General features: G+C 38.9%; 2 protein-coding genes across 3 annotated transcripts in view; one reads left to right on the forward strand and one right to left on the reverse strand.

The window, feature by feature from the left end:
• Window positions 1–17,403, forward strand: part of RPRD1A (regulation of nuclear pre-mRNA domain containing 1A) — a 79,987-nt gene extending 62,584 nt beyond the window's left edge. Inside the window, exons 7-8 of one of the 2 annotated variants that reach the window (XM_017511385.2) lie at window positions 13,902–14,100; window positions 16,623–17,403. In XM_017511385.2, coding sequence (XP_017366874.1) covers window positions 13,902–14,051 — 150 coding nt within the window. In that variant the 3' untranslated portion in view covers window positions 14,052–14,100; window positions 16,623–17,403. Of the gene's footprint in view, window positions 1–13,901 lie in introns of both variants that reach the window. The other variant, XM_017511384.2, reaches the window with a different exon arrangement.
• On the reverse strand, window positions 4,631–5,692 carry LOC108291194 (28S ribosomal protein S21, mitochondrial-like). Its single transcript, XM_037732413.1, has one exon. It carries the CDS (start codon window positions 5,637–5,639, stop codon window positions 5,376–5,378), a length of 264 nt encoding a protein of 87 aa, XP_037588341.1. The 5' UTR covers window positions 5,640–5,692; the 3' UTR covers window positions 4,631–5,375.
• Window positions 17,404–27,366: the final 9,963 nt, after the last annotated feature.

The following is a 27,366-nucleotide window of genomic DNA, read 5'->3' on the forward strand; positions in this document are numbered from 1 at the left end:
TGGAGTGCAGTGGCAGAGTCTTGGCTCACTGCAACCTCTGCCTCCCAGGTTCAATTGTTTCTCCTGCCTCAGCCTCTCGAGTAGCTGGGATTACAGGTGCACGCCACCACATCCAGCTAGTATCTGTATTTTTAGTAGAGACAGGTTTCCCCATATTGGCCAGACTGGTTTCTCTTTTGTTTCTTTCATTTCAAACAAGAGTGGAACTTTTTTTTAAGGTCTGTTTATTCACATGGGGGTAAATAAGTTACACATGTTGGACCTGTTGAAAGAAGTAGGTCTACATAACAAATGGGGCAGTGGTTTACCGAAAAGAATATAGAGGCTGGGCACAGACTCATGCTTGTAATCCCAGCACTTTGGGAAGCCGAAGTGGGAGGATTGCTTGAGACCAGGAGTTCAAAACCAGCCTGGGCAACATAGCAAGACCTTGTCTCTACAAGAAATAAAAAAATTAGCTGGGTGTGGTGGCATGTGCCTGTAGTCCTAGCTACTCAGACAGCAGAGGCAGGAGGATCAGAGGATCATTTGAGCCCACGAAGCAGAGGTTGTAGTAAGCTGATATTGCACCACTGCACTTCAGCTAGGGTGACAGAGTGAGACCCCATCCTGGAAAAAGAAGATTAGAAGTCTGTCAGTGTGCCACTGTATAATTTATTGGTGGAGTGGTATCATTGGTAACAATACCATCTAAATATTTAATCCCTTTTAGCTTTTGAAGTAAGACTCGTGTTAGAGCTAGAATTTACCTGGGTGCAGTGGCTCATTCCTGTAATCTCAGCACTTTGGGTGGATCACTTGAGCCCAGGAGTTCAAGACCAGCCTGCACAACATAGCAAAACACAGTCTCTACAAATTGTGTGTGTGTGTGTGTGTGTGTGTGTGTATATATATACACATATATATATATACACACACACACACAAGTGTGGTGGTATGTGCCTGTAGTCACAGCTATTTGGGAGGCCAAAAAGGTGAGAGGATCACCTGAGCCCAGGAGGTCAAGATTGCAGTGAGCTGTGATTGTCCTGCTGTACTCCAGTCTGGGCAAGAGAGTGAGACATTTTCTAATAAAACTCTAGACTTTAAGTACTAATAATTTTGATATTTTGATATCATTGTACTGAAGAGGTTTAACTAAAATATGGACCCCTTCAAGCAGTTATATCAAAGCAGAATGTGGAAGTTTTAACTTTTTTTGAGTTGCCAGCAGCTTTGAAAAATGCATATATGCACACAAATTTACTTAAAGCTTCTGCTTCTGAACCTCACCCATCAGTAGCTAACACTTAAACGACGGTTAAGGTGCATTTTCTGTTGAGTAATGTTCTTAACAAGTCAGACCATTGGTCTAGAACCAGTGCAAATTGAATGGTGATCACTGTGAAACAAACACTGCATTTCTTTCATTATACCTTTCTTTGCCTAAACACTTCTAGTATAAATTCCCTTATTTGGATTTTTCCAAGTTAATTGTATCAGTATTGTCTGGACATGGCTTGGCATCACTAAATGGGATAAAGCACTGAATAAATACCACTATTAACATGGTGATGCAGCTAATACAGTGGGGTTAAGCTACACTAATAAACTGAGTGATCAGAATGTGGAAGATCTGTTTCATCAGATGCCGGTTAAACCACAGCAGGATTTTTGTCTTCAACTCTGGATTCCATATTAACCAAAATGAATTAACTTGCCACAGTGTATCCAGAGGCAGAGGCTAGGAGAACAAAGGGAAATGGAACTAACATTCCTTGGAGAACAGTTGAGGGAACTGGGAAGATCAGAGCTGGGAGTGGATATAAATTATGTGAATACCTATTTTCAGAACCTTGAAAGTTATCAGAAAAGAGGATTTGGGTTTACTTCTGAGAGCAGAACTAGGACCAGTGGATGTGTTACAGATGACAAGCAAGATCATTCTGCCATTTAAAACTTCCTAATGTGTAAGGGCTGTTTTCACTCTCTAACATCTACACCTATAGCAGATCTTATGCACAGTCTAAGTCCTAGCTAGATTAATAACACCTTAAACTACTGAACTGTTTAACTCACTGTCAGCTGATGTTCGGATTTAAATAAAAAATAACAAGGCATGCTAAAAGTCAAGAAACAGTCTGAAGAGAGAAAACAAGCATCAGAGCCAGACTTACATATGACAGAAATTTAAAAATGATCAGACCAAAAATTTAAAGTAATTGAAATGTTAAGGAGTCTAACGGAAAAAGTACATACCATGCAAGAACAGGTGGGTAATAAAGTAGAGAGGTGGAAATGCCCAGCAAAAAAATCAAAAGCAAATGCTAGGGGGAAAAAAATCCCAACACTTGGGGAGGCCTAGGTTGGGAGGATCACTTAAGCCCAAGAGGTGAAGGCTGCAATGAGCTGTGATTGTGCCACTGCACTCCAGCATGGGTGACAGAGTGAGACTGTCAAACAAAACAAATTAAGAACATCTTTAATGGCAGTTCAGCAGACGGGACACTGCCAAGGAAGCAAGTAGTGAACTTGAAAACTAGGTCTATAGAAAATTCCCAAACTGAAATGCAAAATGGAAAAAGAATGGAAAAGAAGTCCCCACAAATAAACAGAACAGCCAAGAATTGTGTGACCATTTGGAAATATATAATGTACATGGGTTTGGAATACTAGAAAGCAAGAGAATGAAGCAGAGTAAATATTTGAAGTAAAAATGGCCAAGAATTTTAAAAATTAGTGACAAGACACCCAACCACCAATCCAGGAAACTCAGAGAACAAGCAAGATACCAAAATGCCTACAATCTCTACTTAGGCATGCTATGGTCAAAGTGCAGAAAACCAAAAAGTGAAAACCTCCAAAGAAGCAAGAGGCGGAATCACCTTACTTATAGAGCAACAAAGATAAAAATTATAACGAACTTCTCAGCAGAACTATGCATGCAAGAAGATAGTGAGATGATAGCTGTTGAAAGAAAAAAATCCACCAACTTAAAATTCTATATCCAATGAAATTCTTCAAAAGTGAAAGACAAACTAGTGAGTTTGCTGTTGCTGGAGGTGATCAAAAGGAGGTTGAATGAAAAGAACAAGAAATGTTGGGTCCAACATTTGCCTAACTGTATTCGATACATAAACTTAGCTCTGGAAAGTGGTAGTTAAGTGTTCAGCAAAAATGTATTTCAGTGATTTTTAGGAATGTTGCAAACCAGATTGTACTCTTGGAACTTCACTCTGCTCAGATACCCAGGATCTGAGCAGGCCTATAGCAAAGAACCCTATTTTTGCTTACAAACATAAGCCCAGAATCTCTGACTTTTGGCCTGCTTGTTAAAACCTTATGGATAGCCATGCGTGGTGGCACATGCCTGTAGTCCCAGCTACTTGGGAGGCTGAGACAGGAGAATAGCTTGAACCCGGGAAGCAGAGGTTGTAGTTAGCCAAGATCGCAGCACTGCACTTCAGCCTGGGTGACAGAGCCAGACTCTGTCTCAAAACAAAATGAAAACACCTTATGGGACGATGTTTTGTGGAACACACAATTTGGGAAACACCAGATAAGATGACATTTATGACCCTGAGAAATGAGATTCTTCATTAACTGGTTAATATATATACTAAGTGAGTGAGACTAAAAACTCACACAGAAGTTAAAAGTAACAGTATTAACTTCCTCATTTGAGTTTGAGAGCATGTAGAAAGACTGATTATGGGGGTTATTTCTTTAAATTCCTTTTCTGCCTGATTTGAAGTTTCTTAACAGAAATAACCAAAGTTGAAAGCTGCTTATCAGCTCCTGGCTTATTCTCTCCGCTCCATCCTCCCACCCTCAAGGTCAAATCATCATTAACCGGCAGTTCGGCTTTCCTGGCATTGGGTACCTTTTTTGGTTGAACTAGCCCCTTGCTGCCTTTTCCTTAGTGTTTCTTTATGTTGCTGCTATTCTCATTTAAGAAAATTTATCACAGGGCCCATATGCCATTATACATGGGAAAATGGCAACTCTGCTTCACTGCTAGGAATGCCAGAGATGCTTTAAGGACAGAATTAGATGACCTGATACAAGTCAGTGTTTTCTTATTGGATTTTGAGTTTTAGGAACATAACTAATTGTCCTGTCACTGTGCCGATCCCTTAGTTGAGCTTTCATTAGGTTAACATCTTCAGAATATCCACCCTCAAAATAATTCCAGGATATGAGAGGGAGGTTAGCATAATGGTTAAGCATGAGGACTCTGAAGACAGATTATCTTAAGTTGGAGGCCCTTTTTGCCCCTGTTTGTTGACTTTGGGTGAAGTTTTGTAATGAGTGGTTAAATGTGATTTAGTTTCATCTATAATACATGGTTAGTAATAATCTCTACCTGTGAAGATTAAATGGAGCACTTACAACAGTGTTTGGCATGTAGTAAACACATGAAAAGCGTAGTAGCTATTGGGTTAGTGTCACAGTGTGGTATATGAAGTCTTGGAATATATAAAGTTTATTTGTAACTACCCTAAGAATTTAACATTATCGGTTTTTGAAAACCCAGTTGACAATCAGGCATTGGGTTCCTTGCAGAAGACCTGTTAAAGTATCTTTTTCCACATGCTTCTTAACAACCTAGAAGATTAATGAAACTTTGCAGTAGTAGAATTTTTTTTTAACTTTCAAAAAAGTTTTTATTATAGTAAAACAAGAAATTTACCATCTTAACCATTTTAAGTGTACAGTTCAGTGGCATTAAGTACATTCACCTTTTTGTGCAACCATTGTCACCATCCATCATCCATCTCCTGTTTTGTTTTGTTTTGAGCGTCTCACTCTGTTCCCAGGCTGGAATGCAGTGGCATGATCTTGGCTCACTGCAACCTCCACCTGTCCGGTTCAAGCAATTCTCCTATCTCAGCCTCCCAAGTAGATGGGACTACAGGCATGCACTACCATGCCTGGCCAATTTTTTTTTTTTCTCTATTTTTAGTCGAGACGGTGTTTCACGATGTTGGCCAGGCTTGTCATTACCTCCTGGCCTCAATTGATCTGCCCACCTCAGCCTCCCAAAGTGCTGGGATAGCAGGTGTGAGCCACCACACCTGGCCATCATCTCCTGAACTTTTTCATCTTCCCAAACTGAAACTCTGTACCCATTAAACAATAACTTCTCATTGCCCCCTCCTTTAGCCCCTGGCAAGCACCATTCTGCTACTAGACTACTTTCAGACTCAGTTTCTTCTTTCACTTAATAAAAGAGAGTCCACTGCTGTCTAATGGGATTGTTTCTATATGTGGAGGCCTTCTTGCAAACGTGTTTGAGTTTATTATAGAGAACAGTAATAGGAAATGGGATTGTGCAAAGAAAACTGAGACAAAACTGGATGAGGGTTTCACACTGGGTGTCCCATCCACAGGCCTCAGGAACCCTGCCATGGATCTACCCAATTCTTTTGCATTAAGAAGTTGATCTTGCAAGTCACTTCCATGTTGTAGATCTGCCGACACCTTTCATAGCTTTCCCTCTGTTGCAGGAGGCATGGCTTCTCATAATACCGCCAATGCTTTATGTCCTCAGTGAACCCATCCATAGTGAGGATTCTGTTTAGGTTTCTGTTTACACTTTCCACGTTCCCTTCCTGTGCCATCACAGTCCTGGCAATGAACTTCAGATATTTTGCCATGACCTTGGACTGAAGTCCTCACTCTGTAGAGCCTGGCACACTCAGTACCTAGCCGACCCATAATAGTAGAATTCTTAAGAGAATGAAATAAACTAAAGGAAGTGAGACAGTTTGTTAGATGATATTTACTTGAAGTAATTCCCACCAAAAGGTAAAACTTCTTCAGTAAGGAAAAAAAAAAAAAAAAAAGCTCCATCTGAGGTGTATAGGATAACCTGTGAAAAGAAATGAGAAATGATTTTATATATTGGAGTTTATATTTTTTAAAATAGTCAATCCCAGGATTAGATAAGCTAAATTTGAGCATTTGTTTCCCAGAAGGCGAGGACAAACCACTGAGGTCTTTATCTCCTTTGCATTCTGTCCCCTGGGGATGGTAACAGCTTGACTGATCAGCAGTCTCAAACTCCCTGACGTCATAGAATTTCTTGGCCTTATTTTTAAAAAATGGATGTGTGTATGTTATATCTTAATACTTCAGTTAATTTTTTCTTCTAATCTAAAAAAAAAAGGCCCAATTCCAGGACATGCAAAATGAACTAAAGTAAATGGTGATGGATTCTAAAAATGAGAACTGAAGCTGCTTAATAGTTCTATTGAAGGCAGTGGCTTAAGAAAGACTTGTATGTTAAATTCTTAAAAGAGGCAAAGGACATTATACTACAGATAAATGAGGTCCCACAGAAAACAAACTTTGCACGTTTTTTCTCTACAAATTCTGCTGTTTTTATCAAGAAATGGATAGGAAGCCATGGGTCTGCAATACAGTAAGTGCAATGCTTAGAATTGACCAAAGCCTTTAATTGGCCACTAAAGATCCCTGTATTAAGGTGGTTGAAATTATCTTTTCTTTTTTTTTTTTTTTCTGTTGTTGTTGTTTTGGGACGGAGTCTTACCCTGTCGCCCAGGCTGGAGTGCAGTGGTGCAGTCTCAGCTCACTGCAGCCTCTGCCTTCCAGGTTCAAGTGGTTCTCCTGCCTCAGCCTCCCAAGTAGCTGGGATTACAGGCGAGCACCACCATACCACAGCTATTTTGTATTTTTTAGAGGTGGGGTCTCATCATGTTGGCCAGGCTGTTCTCGAACTCCTGACTTAGTGATCCGCCCACCTCAGCCTCTCAAAGTGCTGGGATTGCAGGCGTGAGCATCACGCCTGTCTCGTTTTTTTTTTTGTTGTTGTTGTTGTTTTTGTTGTTTTGGTCACAATTACGTAGGAAAGATAAAAGCAGAGTTATTAGCAGCATCTTCAAGATAAAGGCAGCCATGTAAATACTTTAAGTTCAGAAATAATATGTATTTAAAGCAACTAGAATTTTAGAACAGCTATCTGGGTCAGCCCTAAAATGAACAGGAATTCCAAATTTCAGGAATTTATCTTAGCTGTTCTTCTGCAAGATGATTCTGATATCATCTCAGAATAAAAACCACAATTATGTAGCGCTTCCTAATTTGAAAACTTCTACATCAGTTTGGGCACAGAGCACTGTAAAATAGGTACCCCTATTTTATGAAGGAGGCATCTGAGACTTACTTAGATAATCTTAGTGAGCCCTTGCCTAAGGTTACATAGGTAGTAGATTGTGGAAACAGTACTTCCATCCAGATCTTCCAACATCATGGAGTATTGACTGGGGGGGGCTGTTAATACTCAGTCCCGTGCTGGACACTGCAAGTAATGTAGTTGCTTCCTAATTATGGGTATGAAATTTAAAAATCCAGTAGTAATTCAGAAATAACTCATGTAGTAGAATATCATAGGAAGTTAGCTTGAGAAAAGATTCTATGGCAGTGCTTGGTCTTAATGTAGGCCTTGAAAAATATACACAATTTGGATACTCAGCATACACTTAGTATTAGCTGTAAAGAAATCTGTAATGGTAGTTCAGATTTCAAGTAGCTGTAACTCACTTGCTGTACACACAAGGCAAATCACACCTCCTGGTTCACTAATGTTGTAGTATTATATCAGCATAAAAAAGGCTTTGCCCTTGGAAAGACAAGACAGTGCAGAGATAGCTAGCTAGAAGCTTGGAGTAAGTGGCAAAAACAGATGAAGAGTTTTAGGTGAAGTGAAAATTTGCCTGGATTATAACCGGTGGGCAAAATTTTGAAGAGTGGAGGGGCTTTTGACCAGTGGAATTGAGCCTTGGTATGAAGCTGGAACTGCAAAAACTGACATGAGAGTTGCTCATGACTGAGGTGATACAAGCATTAGGGTGGTAGTGATGACACCGGTGGCAAGTAAAGTGTAAATCAGTAAATTAAGGACATAAATGTGGGCCTTGTTGAATGAGGAAAATAGAGGGAAAGAAATAAAGTGGCTTTGGTCCACAGAGTAAGAAAAATGAGGTAAAGCATTGGTTCCCAAATACAGCCATGCTATGGTGCCTCCTGAAAACATTTATTTTAATGTGATGTTTATTTTAATGTGTGAATCAATACCAAAGTGAGCACAACAAACCTGTGATTGCACAGACATTATTTCTTAGAATGAAGATGTTAAAAAATGAGTTGAGTTAAATATGATGTAAATAATAGTATAAGTGAGTCATGGTAAAGAACATTATGAAGGATGGTAGTTAGCTAATTGAAATTTGGAAAATAGTGATTGAAATTGGAGAGAGGTGGTATGAGGAAAAATTCTGGGGTTGTGAAAAAGCCTGTATCTTGATTTCAGTGTTGGTTATAGGGGTGGATACACATGCTGACTGAAGTTTGTACTTAATATGAATTTTATGTTGTGCCTCAATTTAAAAACTTTAGCTATTGGCTAAAGTTGGGTAAGATGGAAAGAAGAGCAAAATTTGTAGAGCAAAAAGGTACAAAGTTGTTTTATTTGCTGATCTTATTTGTAGTGGAAATGATAGGTAAATTTATTTACATTCTCTGCTTTCCAAAAATAATTTTTAAAAGCATGTAGCTAAATCAATATAAAGAAATTGCTTATGAATGTTGAATGTTTTGCTTATGAATGTTGCATTTCTTAAGAGATACATGCCTATATACACATGTGTGAAAGAGGTTTAATCATACAACTGATAGAATTTTTTCTTTTTTTGATATTTCATTCGTCAGTTTTTTAAGTATATTCTATATGTGTGATATGCGAATGGTCAGCAGGATGTTAAAGCAGTACATTGTTACATGGTCAGAAAATAGTAGTGAAAGTTTAGATATGAGAGAAGTAATTGGGGAAGGTTCAATGCATAGTTTGGCATTTCAGCTGGCACTTGGAAGTATGGAAAGAAATTGGGATCCTGGACAGGTAAGGGAGGAAAAACTTGAGCAAATGATTCGAAATAGGAATTTGTACCATATTTGGCTTTAAGGAAATTTTGTTCAGATAGGGCTTAATATCATAAAAAGTCTATGTAGTTTAAAATAACTTTGATATATTTGCTGTGTTGGCCATATTTGTAATCTTAAAAATCTGCTTCTTTTTTTTTTTTTTTTTTTTTTTTTTTTTTTTTTTTTTTTTTTTTTTTTTTTTTTTTTTTTTGAGACAGGGTCTCACTCTGTTTTCTAGGTTGGAGTGCAGTGGCACCATCATGGCTCATTGCAGCCTTGACCTCCTGGGCTCAGGTGACTCCCACTTTAGCCTCCTGTGTAGCTGGGACTATAAGTGCATGCCACCCATGTCTGGATAATTTTTGTACTTTTTGTAGAGACAAAAAGTTTCACTATATTGCCCAGGCTGGTCTCAAACTCCTGAGCTCAAGCATTCCACCCACCTAGGCCTCCCAAAATGCTGGGAATACAGGTATAACCCACTGTGCCTGGCTAATATTTTTAACCAAGTTGCATCACAGTGTGGATAATTTAATAGAACTGCTGTTCTGCAAAACATCTCAAATAGTTTTTGGTTGTATCTTTTTGAATAGCAAATGTTGTATCATTTGACCAGAAATAACTAAGAACTATTAATTTATTCATCAATTTTGATGTATCAAAATCAATTATATTTCTTGGTGCTTGGTGTTAATGAATCTTGAGCAGTTTATGTTCAGTTTTTAGTAAAAGGTGAAAGGTTCATATTACCTGAAGGGAAACCAGAGTATTATCTTCAGTTTTTAAAGCCTCAGCTTTCTTATCTGTGAAACAGGAATAATGATACCTGTGTTTTAGCGTTTTCGTGAAGATTAAGATAAGAATGTGTGCAAAATAGCTTTGATAATCTGGGAAAATGCTTAATTTGTCCATCAGTCTTTTTTTTAATAAAGTGTTTATTATAGAACAATTTTAGGTTTACTATGAAGAGAGTATAGAAAATTCTCATACACTCCAGTTTCCCCAATTGTAACACCTTATATTAGTATGATACATTTGTCATAATTAGTGAACCAATATTATACATTATTGACTAAAGGCCACACTTAAATCACATTTTCTTAATTTTTGCCTAATGTCCTTTTTTCTGTTCCAGGATCCCACCCAGAATGTCACATTCGCCTTGGTTGTCCTGCTTCTCTTGGCTCTGATAGTTCCTCTGACTTTCCTTGTGTTTGATGACCTTGATAGTTTTCAGCACTACTGGTCATGTCCCTCAGTTGGGATTTTCTGATGTTTTTCTCACAGCTAAAGTGGAGTTATGTGTTTCAGGGAGGAAGACCATAGAGGGAGAATGCCATTTTCATCCCATGACAAAGGAAATACTGTCAACATGAGTGATGGTGTTGATAGGACCTTTATCACATGGCTTAGGTATTTGTCAGGTTTCTCTTTAAAGTTAGTCTTTTTTCCCTCCTTTTCATACTGTAGTCTTTGGAAGTCAGCCACCACAAACAGCCCACACTTAAGAAGTGGGAAACTTTTCAAATATGAAGTGCTGTACATGAGCCTTTTTCAGATATAAAATTACAATGAATTTGTTATTGTATTCTTTTATAAGAACTTGGAGAGCACCCAGGCATGGTGGTTCACACCTGTAATCCCAGCACTCTGGGATGCCAAGGCGGGTGGATAACCTGAGGTCGGGAGTTCGAGGCCAGCCTAACCAACATGGAGAAACCCCATCTCTACTAAAAATACAAAAAAATTAGCCAGATCAACAATAGAGTAGGCGTCCTTCTTTGTTTGAGACAGGATCTCGTTCTGTTGCCCAGCCTGGAGTCTAGTGGTGTGATCTCCACTCACTGCAACCTCTGCCTCTTGGGTTCAAGGGATTCTTCTGCCTCAGCCCCCCGATTAGCTGGGATTACAGACACGCCCACCACACCCAGCTAATTATTGTATTTTTAGTAGAGACAAGGTTTCACCAAGTTGGCCAGGCTGGTCTCAAACTCCTGACCTCAGGTGATCCACCTGCCTCAGCTTCCAAAGTGCTGGGATTACAGGCATGAGCCACCTCACCTGGCTGTGTACATATCCTTCTGAAGTGCACTTGGAACATTTTCTAGGATAGAACATGCTAGACCACAAATTAAGTCACAGTAGATTTAAGAAGGTGTTATACAAAGGGTATCTTCTCTGACCACAATCCAATGAAATTAGAAATCACTATCAGCTGGGCACGGTGGCTCCAGCCTGTTAACCCAGCACTTTGGGAGGCCGAGGCAGGAAGATCACTTGAGGCTGGGAGTTTGAGCCCAGCCAACATGGCAAAACCCTGTCTTTTATAAAAATACAAAAATTAGAGCAGGCACAGTGGCTCACGCCTCTAATCCCAGCACTTCGGGAGGCTGAGGCTGGCAAATCACAAAGTCAGGAGTTCAAGATCAGCCTGGCCAGCATAGTGAAACTCTTCTCTACTAAAAATACAAAAAATTAGTCTGTCGTGGTGGCAGGTGCCTGCAATCCCAGCTACTCAGGAGGCTGAGGCAAGAGAATTGCTTGAAGCTGGGAGGTAGAGGTTGTGGTGATCCGAGACCGAGCCACTGCTTTCCAGCCTGGGCAACAGAGTGAGACTCTGTCTCATAAATAAATACACACACACACACACACACACACACACACACACACAAATTGCCTGGGCATGGTGGCGCACACACCTGTAGTCCCAGCTACTCGGGAGGCTGAGGCAGGAGAATTGCTTGAGGCAGAAGTTGCAATGAGCTGAGATCACACCACTGTACTCCAGCCTGGGCAAAAGAGCAAGACTCTGTTTCAAAAAAAAAAAAAAGAAAGAAAGAAATCTCAGCTGCTCGGGAGGCTGAGGCAGGAGAATTGCTTGAACCCGGGAGGCAGAGGTTGCGGTAAGCTGAGAGATTCACCATTGCACTCCAGCCTGGGCAACAAGAGCAAAACTCCATCTCAAAAAAAAAAAAAAAAAAAAAAAGAACTTGGAGAGCAGGTATTCTTAGTTAAGGATAATTACTGGGTTATTCAGATAATGGATGTGAATGGTATTGTTCCTGAAGGGTTGGATTACATTTACTGTATCCAAAGCATCTATTGAGCAAGTCAGTATTTTCCTAAGTAAAAAGTGGGGAACTTTCCACATACAAGCTCACTATTCTATCTTGGTATCTACTTCTCTGTCTTTTACTGCTCTTTTCATGATCCTTTCCACATTGGACACATTTCAGCATTTTGCTGTTAGGTCACTTCTCTTCCTTCCTGTGTATACTATGATTCTCAACCAGGAGAGGGAGGAGGGCCATGCCATCTTGTGGATGGACCCATTAGAATCATGGGAGGTAGTGTGCTATGATGGAAAATATAGAAAATCAGGTTCACTATACGTATATTTTTACTAAAACCACAAAAAATAAAGTTTGACAAAATCTTGGCTCATGGAAGATGTGCAGAAGAGTAGAGAAGGGAGGGGCAAAATGATTGAGAAACACAGTTGTAAATTGTTTATATAAACCGAATTATATTCTTCTCTTGGTTTTACCTAGAACTTATGCGTTATAAAGCCTAAATCTTTATTTGTAGCTCAGAATACTATAATCACATTTCCAAGTGCCTACTAGAAATCCTGTGGATAACTCACACTTAACATGCTTAAAACTGAACGCTGTATCTTTCTCCAAAGGAGTTTGTGCCCCCGTCTTTGCTCTCTCAGATAACAGCCCCAGTACCCACCTGCTTATGAAGCCTGAACCCTCATTATTCCTCACAGCAGAACCACAACCAATTCCTGCTGATTTTTCTTTCTAAACATTGTTTTAGTCTTTTAAGTTAAGGTATTGTGTACATATAGTATAGTTTATAAAGGACATTGCTCTATCCTTACTATGATTGGTTTGGTTCAGGCCCTAGTCCTTTATTTCCTGGAGAATTGCAGTAAGTTCCTCCTGGGTTTCTTGCTTAGATGTTTCCTCATCTGTGCACTCTCTAGGATGGTCCTCTCTGGACTTACCTGTGACCACATTTGGAAAGAGCATGAATCTCCCTGCTTTGTGCCATGCACTGTGGTAATAGTGAATTGCCGTGGACGTATCTATTTTACTGCCTGCTACTTCCTTCAGACCAAATTTGAGTCAGGACCCTGGAACTGAGATGGATATAGTGGGAAGCTTTCCTCTGAGTAATACCCTGCTCTGGGTGCTGAGCTTTTGGAGAAGGGGAGGGGTGCAGCAGCCTGAGGTTGTCTCGCTTGCCACTTCTGCTATGGAGCCACTTCCTCATGAGTCAGGGGTGAGGCTTATCAGGGCCCCGGTATTCTCAGTCCTCCACGAATAAGGAAGAACTTCTGATCTGAGAGTAGGGGCTGGGCAGAAACGGGGATTCCTCAGGCTCTTACCTGCTCTAGCTTAGGAATTAGCTTCAGCACCGGGAAGCTAGCAGTAGGATGAGAGGTGCTCTTTCTGGGAATAAAGCCCTCCTGCTGGAAGTTGGAGGGAGAGTGATCCTGTGTTCTTGGCTGCAGCAGCCTGGAGTGGAGCCTCCTTGTACTTAGATGGGAGGGCACAGGAAGGGAGCAATCCTGCTTTAAACACCACAGACTCTTGCCATTCTTACTGAGTTTTCATAGATGTTCTTGTCAAATTTTAGTTAAGGTTTGTGAAAATAAATACGTAATTTTTCTTGCCCAAACTGAAGAATACCTGAACATCTTGTATGTCAAGGTTAAGCATGTTAATATGTTAATCCTCTTTCTACAGGTGTGAAGCAACAGCTAAAGAGTGTGGTTTTTCTTAATGATAATAGTTTACCTGGTGATATGTTTCCAAAGCTCATCTTTTGATGCTAAAACTCACACTATATATTTTTTTAAATTTGGCATTAACTGAGTATAGTACTTAATCTTATGTGGGTCATTATTAGCTAAGAAGTTCTTTCAATCCGTGAATGCTAATGAAAGTGGTTTGATGTTACAGGAGTACAAGCGCAAGCTAGCCAGAGTTTCCCTGGTGCGCAAAGAACTCAGGTCCCGCATCCAGAGCCTGCCAGACTTATCTCGATTGCCCAATGTCACTGGCAGCCACATGCACCTGCCCTTTGCGGGAGACATCTACAGTGAAGATTGATGGGCCAGCCTCTTTCCAGGTCCCAGGACTTTGCAAGAGATGGAGACAGGTTAGGTGGATAGTCCTGTAGTGTTATTTTTGTATATTGTTAAGAGAGAAACACTAACAAAAGGAATGACAAGTAATTTATAAAATTGTTTAAAATGTTGGTTTGTTTACTATTTTATTGGTAAATTAACATGACTTAGTTTGAACAAAGTGATAATTTGTGTGTATTAATAAGCTCACAAATAGTGATTATTTTCAAAAGATCTTTTTGTAAATTTTTGTTTTGATCCAGGGCCTTGTGAGAAATTCCATGTTTCTATTTCTTCTGTTATTTTCAATTGTTTTTCTTTATTTTCTTCAGCATCTAATCACTGAATACTATGTAATTCCTAAAGGGGAAGAATTAATCAGTAGTTGATTGAGACTTTATTATGGTATAGTTAGGACTTGACTGTAAAAGGGACTAAGTGTTCCAACACAATCTTCACCCTTCTCCTCAAACAAAATATCAATTCTGTGTCTCTACATGCCTTTGATTCCCTCTGTCAGTAATTTAACATTAAACATGGATGTCACCTTGAGGGGCAGATGAAAGTCTAGAGAACTGTTCCTTAATAGCATTGCAAAAGTTCCATTCCAACTGCCAATGTAGTTGGATTTATTTTTTAGGATTTTTAAAGTGTTAAGTAGTGATTCCCTTGATTAAGCTGTTTGTAATTATTTGAGTAGATTCATAATGAAAATGCTTTGGAAATGTTATCAATTTTGACATTCTAACGCGGACAACTTTGGTTCTGGAATTGGTTTCTACTTGTCAAATCAGTCTCCTTTTAACATAATTGATCCCTTTAACAAAAAGCCATCTATGAGACTAAAAGACACATGAAATAATGATACTTTTATTATTTCCTTACATAACTTTTTAAAATAGTATTTTTAGCTCTAATAGCTCAAGAACACAATATTCGTTAATGTTCAGCAAAGTAGCCTGAGACATTTTAAATGTTTCCTTAAGGTTTTTGAATGACTGTATATTTGGCAAGTAAGCAGTGCCACGCTACAGGGTAGATAGGTAAATTTTATATTTGTATATTTACAATTATCAAAACAAATGTACTTTTACCTTTTATTTCTAACCCTGTGTGTTAGAGCAGTTGCATGCTCTCCTGCCTTTTAAATCACATTGTTAAGCTGTGGATTTGTACTCAGTAGTAACTTAGGATAAATTTTTTTTTATTCATTGCTTTACATACTAGACATTTTTCTTTTTGTAAGTAGATTCAAATTAGATAGTCAATAAAACATCTTTAAAATCCCACAAGCCAATTATGTCTCACTAGTGTGAATGGCTTCACTGTTTCTTTCTCAGTATTAGAAATTTTAGTTAAAATGAATTATATATGAAGAAGGCAGACATTTATTTTTAATAGCCAAGTAGTTCTGCAAATAGTTCTTTTAACAATTTGACCTCTCTCGAAAACAGACACATAGAAGTAGTGCCAATCCATGCACTACTACTACTAATACGTGGCTTATATTCCAAAGTTTTTAGTCAGCTTTTGGGACTTGGGGGTGCATTTTCTCACAGAAACAATAGTAGTTAGGTTCCCTAACACCACCACTGGTAGCTTACCTGGGAACTGAATCCACTTAACCACGAATGTCCTTAACTTGTAACGTGGTTCACAGGTTACTAATTGTAGATCCTGACCAGCATTTGTAACATCGCTCTCACTAGGACACAGCGTGCAGCAACCACACTCACACACTGGGATGTCTGCCTGTGCCGTGTACCTCTGTCTCTAGGTGTAGGAAATGGAAGAAAAAGATTCAGTAACGTGGGGAGGTGACAAATGCACAATTATGAAACCTGGTTGTACATGCTATGAATACTAATAAGTTCGTTTTTATTGTTAATGTGAAAGCAAAAACTTGTATGTTAACTTATTTTCAATATCTTGACCTTATTTATGATCTGCTAAAGTGTGATTTATCCATTCAAAATATATATTTTTTTCCATTTAAAACTAATTTATAAACTATGTACTCCTGGGAAGATTTGAAATCTTTTAGAAGTTTGTTGAAATATTTTCACCATTTCAGACAGACTTCTGACTTAGATACTGATTTTAATGCCAGTATCTGCTCTAAATATTTATGATAAAAATGCGTTATTTTTTTAAAGAGCTTGATGAGATTTGTGATAAGTGATAGTACTCAAGAACCTGAATCCCACCCCTCGACCAATCCTCCACAAACTTCAGTTGTTGGTTAACTTATTAACTGAAAACAGACAGTACAGTCTGGTTTAGAAGTCATCTTTTCAGCCTTTTGATAGTTAACATGGTAAGCCTTAGCAGGAAACATTTTTCCTAAAAGGAAGACTTCATTTTCTCAAGAAATGGGGTTAGTTGGGGGTATTATAATACCAAATTCTAAATCATGAGCATTTTCTCCACTGTGTACCTGAGGCAAATCATGCATCTTTGAGTGCAGTTTGATCTGGCCCCTTAAGAGAAAAGCATGATGTCATAGGGCTACTATGGTTTGAATGGATACCATCACTCTTTTCTCCACATACAGTGCAGAAAGCTGTCTGGAGTGGCAATATGAACAGATTCCCAGGCGCTCCTTCTCTCCTTCCGTCACTACAGTAAGTAAAAGGACCATAGAGGGGAACCAGGAATCAGAGAATCAGCTGTGCTCAATAGCCAACCTCCCTGTCTTGGAAAACCATTCCAGATGCAGCTATTTTGGTATCTCGTCTCACATGCACTCTGAATCAGGGTTTTTCTATAAGAAATCTTTCAGAATCAGACCTGGGCATCTTGATTTGCAAAATTAAAATAACAAAACTAAGTTGTCAATCATCACTGTAGATAAGCAACTCATCTTTTTAAAGTATAGTTACTGAACTGATTCTGAGAAATCTTTAGAGAGAAAAAAAAAAAAAAACAGTACAAATTAACTAATTGGGAAAGTTAGAATGTCCTTTCTGAATTTTTCATTAAAAAATTACATTATATGAAATAACATAAAGCTACTAAACTGCTTTGTATTCTATTAAGAAATAGCTCCTAAAGATGTAGTCTTGTTTCATAGTTGTTACACTATATCAAAGTTTAAAGTATAAGCCCAATTCTTCTCTGTATAGAAAGGAAACATTGTGTTACTTAATGAATTATTTATACAGAGCATTTGTTGCCAACTGTTACTCCAGCCATCCACACAGGAGTCTGTTCTGAGGTGGCAATAGCACATGGGAAGATGAACTTTCCCTGTTTGTTTACCCGTTTTTCTTTGGCTGTATCTGATGACAGTATAAGATGTTCTTAATAAAGTTTTATGTTCTTTTTGAAAAATGTGTAGGTTGTTTTGTGAATCTGATTCATTGGATATAGGGTGGGAAGGGGAAAGATTAATGGACTGGGAGGGAAGCAGAGTACTGGAAGTAAGTCTGATGTTACGATAGAGACTGCTGAAGGAGATTACTTGGCCAATAGTTACCAAACTTGAACAAACATCAGAATTACCTAGAGCAAGCTCCTAGAGCAAGCTTGTCCAACCTGTGGTCTGTACACAACCCATGACGGCTTTGAGTGCAGTGAAACACAAATTTGTAAACTAAAACATTGAGATTTTTTTTTTTCAGCTTATTAGCTATTGTTAGTGTATTTTATGTGTGGCCCAAGACAATTCTTCTTCCAGTGTGGCCCAGGGAAGCCAAAAGATTGGACACCCCTGACCTAGAGGATTTATAAACTACAGAGAGTTGGGCCCCACTCCCAGAGCTTCTGATTCAGTAGGTCTAGGGTACAGCCTGATGGTTTACAGTTCAAACAACTTGATGCTGATGCCACTGGGGTTAGGGACCACATTCTGCCAACCACTGCTCTAAACAAATTCCAGTTAATAAGATAATCAAGTATGGGTTTTACAGTTCATTATGTAGCAAGTTCCTAATGGGAAAAGAGTAAGACCACATTTTCTTTTGTGGTCCACTTCTTAGCAGTGCTATATTAATTGCTTTTGAGTGAACAGATTCAATTGGTACTTTCAACTTCCTGGAACCCATGCTCTTTCACCACTCCTTGAATTTAAAGCAAAATTGAAAATACTAGAAATCTGTGAGAATCTCCAGGGCAGTGTTTGCCAAACTTCTTTGATAAACTCAGCTGGAGCATTTACAAAAAGGATACAAACCTACTGAGGCAAAATTTTCTGTGATTCTTACCATCTAGAAAGTTGGGGAGATGTAGTCCTCTGGCCAGCACCCCTGGTTCTCTATTCCTGGGTTGCATCTGGTCTCTTTATCTGAATTCAGGTACTTCCCATTCCCATCCACATTTTTTGTCTCTGCAATAGCAGGTTTTATACAATGGAACCATAGCCAGAGATTGTTTCAGAAGATTTGGGATCCAGAAGTCTGCATTTTAAACTACCCAGATGATTCTAATGCAGGTAGTTCATAGACTGCATTTTGAGAAATATGACCTACAAAGCAATGTATGGTCCATAACATATAATAATGGTACCTCACACATATATGGTACTTACTGTGCACCAGGAACTGCTCTAAGCACCTCACATATCCTTTGTGGTAAATACGCTCATTATTCCACTTTTATATCTGGGCAATGAAAATAAGTTCTCTGTGACTGTGAATGAGTCAGATGATGAAGAGGGGATTCAAACATGGCTCCAGGTTTGACTCTTAAGCCGGTGCTCCTTAACCACTACAAGATGCTACCTCTTACATTGGTATGTTGTGTTGCAGCTCTGCCATCATCAAGTCTACATTTTACATAACATTTCATGTGATAGTGAAATTAACATTATCCAAGTATTCAAACTAAAAAGCAACATGTCAGCTAAAAGCACTACTGAAGGATGGGGGCTTGTGGGGGGATGTTATACTCACTTTTTTTTTTTTTAGTTAAAATGTACATTGCAGTATATACATATGATAAATTTTAACCATTTATAAATGTACTCTGGCATTAAGTACATTGACATTATTGTGCAATGATCACCACCCATGTCTCGAACTTTTTCATCTTCCCCACCTGAAACTCTGGACCCTATGAACAGTAACTCCTCACACCACCCTTTTCCCCACCAGCTCCTGGCAACAACTGCTCTCCTTCCTGTCTCTGTGTATTTGACTTCTTTAGGTACCTCATATAAATTGAGTTATAAAATATTTGTTCCTTTTAGGACTGACTTATTACACTTAATGTCTTCAAGGGAAATGTCAGAATTTCATTCCTTTTTAATGCTGAAAAATATTCCAGTGTGTGTGTGTATATGCCGTGTTTTGTTCATTCATCCATTGATGGACACTTGCATTTGCTTCCATCTTATGGCTGTTTATGAATAAAGCTACAATGAATGTCAGTGTACAAATATCTGTTTGAATTCCTACTTTCATTTCCAATTGTTTTTTCAAAGCAATTATTTGTTTTCACATCAATAAAGCAGAGTTAGAGTGAACTATTGCTAGGGATATTCCAGATAACATATTTCTTCTAAGCCAGCAGGTTTATTAGGCCAGCAGCATTAGCTTCAGTTGGGGACTTGTTAAAAGTGCAAATTCTTGGGCCCCGAGACTTATGCAATCAGAAAAATCTGAGGCTGGGATCCAGCAATATATCTTTTTACCTAGCCCTCTAGGTAATTATGATGACCACTTAAGTTCCAGGTCCGTTTTTGGAACCACTGTTACAGGCATCCAACACGTTACCTCAAATAGACTTCTTCTCACATATGGCAAACTTTTAGAGGGAGGAAAAGGACTTTCTGTTCTAATAAAAGCAATTGTAATAGCAGGCCTTCCTGACAAGCCAAAAAATGCTTTTCATCTGCCTTATTTTTAACTTTACATGTGCAGGATGTGGAGGTTTGTCACATGGGTAAATGTGTGCCATGGTTGTTTGCTGCACTATCAACCCATCACCCAGGTATTAAACCCTGCATGCATTAGCTTTCTTCCTGATGTTCTCCCTCCTCATCTGCCTTATTTTAAGCTTAAGAACTCCACTCTCTACCTAGGCAAATTCCTCTGTATTTTCTTATTTCATTTCTCTGTCTAGCACAGTTCTTATAATTCTAATGAGGATGGCAGAGTGAAAGGGAAACAGAAATGCAGTCTGGGATCTGACCATAAGAGACTCAGTAGCCCTTGGTATAACTACACCACCACAGGTTTTTATGATGACATAAAAAATGGAAACTATATTTTAATGTCTCCGAAAAATGGATCACAGACTAAAGTAATTTGCAATGAATTGTAGAATCATACATATATTTGAATTCTGTGCTTCATGGAAAAGGTATAAAACTGAAATTTTGAATTAATATAAATGATATTGTGATTGTTTGGTTAGTTTTATCATCTCTTTTTTTTTTAATAGAGTTGGGGGTCTTGCTGTGTTGACCAGGCTGCTCCCAAACTCTGGCCTCAAGTGATCTTGCTTTGGCCACCCAAATTGCTTGGATTACAGGTGTGAGACACCACACCCAGCCAGTTTTATCATCTTTTTAAAGTCATATTTCTTTGTTCAGTGAAGGAAATTTCATGTTACTTAATGGAAATACGAGGTGAGAGATTTTAAGAGGTTTAAATCATATATTAAAGCATGACTTTTTTCAAAATACTGTGTTACTATTTATCTATTGTCTTTTTTTTTTCTAGCTCTTATTTTTCCCATAAAAATACAAGATTAGCAGAGTGCCCATGATGCTGTTTGATTCTTTTAGAGGTATTTTTCTGTCTTTTCATTATACTGCCATCAGGTGGGAAGTGGTGCCTTGGTTATGGTTTTGTGATTTGAATTGCTAGGCTGAAGCAGGAATGTGCTAAACTGAGGGAAGTTAAAGTCTGTTTTCATTCTGCATTCTGAGCTGATATTTGTGTGCTGCAGGACCCCTGGGGAGCTTCATGTCATATTCCTTGTATCCCTATCTAGCTAATAGCTGTGGGTGCCCAAGTTACAGGCAGATGTTATCAGTGCTTAGCATTCTCCATGTTTGTGTTTCTAGTCTCTTCATGTCTTGGCTAGCATGGTGAAGAAAGATTGCAAATTCTTTCTAGTTTCTGTCTCTTCGATTTCTTGCTTTTATATCCATTGATATTATAGTTGTGGTATAATAGCAATTATAGCAATTATAGTTGTGGTAAAATTTTATACCAGTAGCATAAAGCACCATCTTTTTCGACTTGGGCCTAATTTTCCCACCAGGAACCAATAAGCTAACTGCTAGTGGTGAACTTACTGATTGGTTAAAATATAATTTTAACCAGTTTTTGCAGTATGGCATAAAGCTTTGGGTTTGAAAAATCTTTTTTTTTTAAGGGGATTTTCAAAAGAATACCACTTAGAAAACAATTTTTTTAAATATAAGGAAAGTGTTTTCAGAGTATGAATTTTTAAAAGCTCTATATTAATATTTAAATTAGTTTATAAGTTCTTATAAAGTAAAACGATTTCTTTTTTAGATAACCCAGGAGAATATTTAAGCAATTTTATTTTCAGCTGTTTCTTAATTGTCATAGATGGAATAAAATATTCATTAGATATATTTTTGGTAGTTAATAACCTTTGAATATTGTAGTGAGGTTAGATACGATGAGGATATTTACCAAGTATTTGTTTTCTGTCATTTTACAAATTGTAAATACTTTTATTACAGAAAGTTATAGCCATCATTATACATAATTTGGTTAAAATATTCTTCAGTTTCATTTTATTTTGGACTCTGATTTGGCTTCCATCTTTGTTTATTGCTTATAATACATATTACTTGGAACATGTACCTCTTACTGGTCAACACAGCAAGACCCACCAACTCTATTTAAAAAAAATGATGGGAGAGGAAACAAGATGGCCGAATAGACACAACTCCAGTGCACAACACTCAGCGAGAGAGATGCAGAAATCGAGAGATCTCCTAGCTCCAACCAAAGTACCAGGTGCATTTCAACGGGTCTGGTTGGACGGTGAGCAAAGTCCAGACAGGGCAGACCGAGGTGGGGAGGGGTGCTGCCTCACCCAGAAAGGCTGACCAGTGAGTCGGAGGCTACCCCTCTGGCACCCTGGTCCAGATACAGTGCTTCCCCCTAAAGCCTCAGCAATCCACAGAACAGGGGATCTTTGCCAGTCAAGTGCCAGGAATTAGAAGTGCAGAGTTGAATAATAATCCAGGATGGTGCCTGGATGGTGTCCTGGATTGTAGCACAGATCTAAGCAAATGCATAAGCCCATAAGCCAACTGGGAGAGCCAGCGGAATGAACTATCGCGCTCAAGAGAGGGAGCTGAAAGCAGGAAGACAGAGAAACTGGGTGGCCTCTCTGCCATGACCGGAGAGAGACGGAGCTGAAAGCGGGGAGACAGACCATGTGGCAGGGCAGGTCCCGACCCTGCCCCACAACCCCCAGAGGGCTGAAGTACTAACTAGCAGGTTATGTAGTCAGTGCCTCAGTCTGAGCTGAACCCTGAATGATCCAGCTCTGTGGAGGAAAGGCACAACCCACCATTAAAAGGCAGGACTAGGCTTCATGTTTAACAACACAGGAAGCCTACGTAGCAACGGGACGATGTTCTTGACCACCCAGCAGCACCTCCACGTCAGTGGAAGAGGCAGGCCTAACCTCCCAGTGTAAACAAAAAAGACACAGGAAGCCTACCTAGCAACCTGAAGGAGTCCCTAGAAACCCAGTAGCACCTCAACAGGCAGACAAGCGACCTTATCAAGCAGCTTCTTGAGATCAGAGCTGGATAAATCCATGAAGATGGGAAAAAAGCGCAAAAAAGATGAAACCATCAAAGACCAGAACGCCTCTTCTCCTTCAAGGGATCACAGCTCCTCATCAACATGGGAACACAACATGACCAAGAAAGAGTGCGACAAATTGACAGAAACAGGCGTCAGAGATGGGTAATAACAAACTTTTCTGAGCTAAAGAAAAATGTTCTAACCCATTGCAAAGAAACTAAAAACCTTGAAAAAAGGTTAGACAAAATGCTAACTAGAATAACTATCTTAGAGAAGAACATAAACAACTTGATGGAGTTGAAAAACAGCACAAGAACTACATGAAGCAAACACAAGTTTTAATAGCCGAATCAATCAAGCAGAAGAAAGTATATCAGAGATTGAAGATCAACTCAATGAAATAAAAAGAGAAGGCAAAATGAGAAAAAAGAGTGAAATAAAATGAACAAAGCCTCCAAGAAATATGGGATTATGTGAGAAGACCTAATCTACTCTTGATTGGTGTATCTGAATATGACAGGCAGAATGAATCCAAGCTGGAAAACACGCTCCAGGATATTATCCAGGAGAACTTCCCCAGCCTAGCAAGGCAGTCCAACATTCAAATCCAAGAAATACAGAGAACTCCACAAAGGTATTCCTCAAGAAGAGCAACCTCAAGGCACATAATTGTCAGATTCACCAGGGTTGAAATGAAGGAAAAAATACAAAGGGCAGCCAGAGAGAAAGGTCAGGTCACCCACAGAGGGAAGCCAGTCAGACTCACAGCGGATCTCTCGGCAGAAACCCTACAAGCTAGAAGAGAGTGGGGGCCAATATTCAACATCCTTAAAGAAAAGAACTTTCAACCCAGAATCTCATATCCAGACAAAGTAAGCTTCATAAGTGAAGGAGAAATAAAATCCTTTACAGACAGGCAATTCCTGAGAGATTTCATCACCACCAGATCTGCCTTACAAGAGCTCCTGAAAGAAACACTAAACACAGAAAGGAACAAGTACCAGCCACTGCAAAAGCACACCAAATGGCAAAGACCAAAAATGCAATGAAGAAACTGAGTCAACTAACGGGCAAGAAAACCAGCCAGTAACAAAATGGCAGGATCAAATTCACACATAACAATATTAACATTGAATGTAAATGGCCTAAACACCCCAAACAAAAGACACAGACTGGCAAACTAGATAAAAATTCAAGGCCTATTGGTGTGCTGTATTCAGGAAACCCACTTCACATACAAAGACACACATAGACTCGAAATAAAGGAATGGAAGATTTACCAAGCAAATGGAGAACAACAACAAAAAAAAAGCAGGGGTTGCAATCCTAGTCTCTGATAAAATGGACTTCAAACCAACAAAGATCAAAAGAGACAAAGAAGGGCTTTACATAATGGTAAAAGGACCAATCCAACAAGAAGAGCTAACTATCCTAAATATATACGCACCCAGCACAGGAGCACCCAGATACATAAAGCAAGTTCTTAATGACCTAAAATGAGATTTAGACTCCACACAATAATAGTGGGAGACTTCAACACTCCACTGTCAATATTAGACAGATCAATGAGACAGAAAATTAGCAAGGACATCCAGGACTTGAATGCAGAGCTGGACCAAGCGGACCTAATAGACATATACAGAACACTCCACCCCAAATTCACAGAATATACATTCTTCTCAGCACCACATCACACTTACTCTAAAATTGACTACATAATTGGAAGCAAATCACTCCTCAGCAAATGCAAAAGAATGGAAATCATAACAAACATTCTATCAGACCACAGCACAATCAGATTAGAACTCAGGACTAAGAAACTCACTCAAATCTGACGACTACTTGAAAAATGAACAACTTGCTTCCGAGTGTTGACTGGATAAACAATGAAATGAAGGCAGAAATAAAGATGTTCTTCAAAACCAATCAGAAAGAAGACAAAACTTACCAGAATCTCTGGGACACCTTTAAAGCAGTGTCGATAGGAAATTTGTAGCAATAAATGCCCACATGAGAAACAAGGAAAGATCTAAAATTGATATCCTATCATCAAAATTGAAAGAGCTAGAGGAGCAAGATCAAAAAAACTTTAAAGCTAGTAGAAGACAAGAAATAAGTAAGATCAAAGCCAAACTGAAGGAGATAGAGACACAAAAATCCCTTCAAAAAATCAATAAATCCAGGAGCTGGCTTCTTGAAGAGATCAACAAAATAGACCACTAGCCAGACTAATAAAAAAAGAAAGAAGAATCAAATAAATGCAATAAAAAAATGATAAAGAGGATATCACCACGGATTCCACAGAAATACAAACTACCATCAGATATTACTACAAACGACTCTATGCACACAAACCAGTAAATCTGAAAGAAATGGATAAATTCCTGGACACTTGCACTCTACCAAGACTTAACCAGGAAGAAGTTGACACCCTGAATAGACCAATAACAAGGGCTGAAGTTGACGCAGCAATCAAGGAGCTTACCAACCAAAAAACGTCCAGGTCCAAATGGGTTCACAGCTGAATTCTACCAGACGTACAAAGAGGAGCTGGCACCACTCCTCCTGAAACTATACCAAACAATACAAAAAGAGGGAATGCTCCCTAACTCATTTTATGAGACCAACATCATCATCCTGATACCAAAACCAGGCAGAGACTCAACTAAAAAAGAAAACTTCAGGCCAATATCCATGATGAACATAGATGCAAAAATCTTCAATAAAATACTGGCAAACCAAATGCAACAGCACATCAGAAAGATTATTCATCACGATCAAGTAGGCTTCATCCTGGGGATGCAAGTCCATAAATGTAATAACGCCACATAAACAGAACCAAAGACAAAAACTACATGATTATCTCAATAGATGCAGAGAAGACCTTTGATAAAATTCAACAGTGCTTCATGCTAAAAACTCTCAACTAGGTATCAACAGAATGTATCATAAAATAATAAAAGCAATTTATGACAAACCCATGCCAGTATCATACTGAACAGGCAAAAGCTGGAAGCATTCCCTCTGAAGTCAAGCACCAGGCAAGGATGCCCTCTCTCACCACTCCTATTCAATATAGTATTGGAAGTTCTAGCCAGAGCAATCAGGCAAGAAAAAGAAATAAAGTGTATTCAATTAGGAAAGGAGGAAGTAAAATTGTCTCTATTTGCAGACGACATGATTGTATATCTAGAAGACCCCATCGTCTCAGCACCAGATCTCCTCAAACTGATAAGCAACTTCAGCAAAGTCTCAGATACAAAATCAATGTGTAGAAATCACAAGCATTCCTACATACCAATAACAGACAAGCAGAGAGCAAAATCCCATGCACAATTGCTACAAAGAGAATAAAATACCTAGGAATACAACTAACAAAGGATGTAAAGGACCTCTTCAAGGAGAACTACAAACCACTGCTCAATGAAATAAGAGAGGACACAAACAGATGGAAAAACATTCCATGTTCATGGTTAGGAAGAATCAATATTGTGAAAATGGCCATGCTACCCAAAGTAATTTATAGATTCAATGCTATCCCCATCAAGCTACCAATGACCATCTCCACAGAACTCAAAAAAACCACTTTAAACTTCATGTGGAGCCACAAGAGAGCCCGCATAGCCAAGACAACCCTAAGCAGAAAGAACAAAGACGGAGGCATCACACTGCCAGACTTCAAACTACACTAGAGGCTGCAGTAATCAAAACAGCATGGTACTGGTACCAAAACAGAGACATAGACCAATGGAACAGAACAGAGGCCTTGGAAGCAACACCACACATCTACAACCATCTGATCTTTGACAAACCTGACAAAAACAAGCAATGGGGAAAGGACTCCATGTTTAATAAATGGTGTTGGGAAAACTGGCTAGTCATGTGCAGAAAGCAGAAACTGGACCCCTTCTTGTCACCTTACACTAAAATTAACTCCAGATGGATTAAAGATTTAAACATAAAACCTAACACCATAAAAACCCTAGAAGAAAATGGAGGCAAAACCATCCAGGACATAGGCATAGGCAAGGACTTCATGACTAAAACACCAAAAGCAATGGCAACAAAAGCCACAATAGACAAATGGGATCTAATTAAACTTCAGAGCTTCTGTACAGCAAAAGAAACCATCATTAGAGTGAACCGGCAATCAAAAGAATGGGAAAACATTTTTACAATCTACCCATCTGACAAATGGCTAATTTTCAGAATCTACAAAGAACTGTAACAGATATACAAGAAAAAAACAAATCCATTCAAAAGTGGGTGAAGTATATGAACAGACACTTCTCAAAAGAAGACATATATGAGGCCAACAAACATGAAAAATGCTCATCATCACTGGTTATTAGAGAAATGCAAATCAAAATCACATTGAGGTATCATCTCACCCCAGTTAGAATGGCAATCATTAAAAAATCTGAAGACGCCGGGCGCAGTGGCTCACGCCTGTAATCCCAGCACTTTGGGAGGCTGAGGCGGGTGGATCACGAGGTCAAGAGATCGAGACCATCCTGGTCAACATGGTGAAACCCCGTCTCTACTAAAAAT

Source organism: Cebus imitator, unplaced genomic scaffold, assembly GCF_001604975.1.
Source record: "Cebus imitator isolate Cc_AM_T3 unplaced genomic scaffold, Cebus_imitator-1.0 Scaffold448, whole genome shotgun sequence".
Lineage (NCBI taxonomy): Eukaryota > Metazoa > Chordata > Mammalia > Primates > Cebidae > Cebus > Cebus imitator.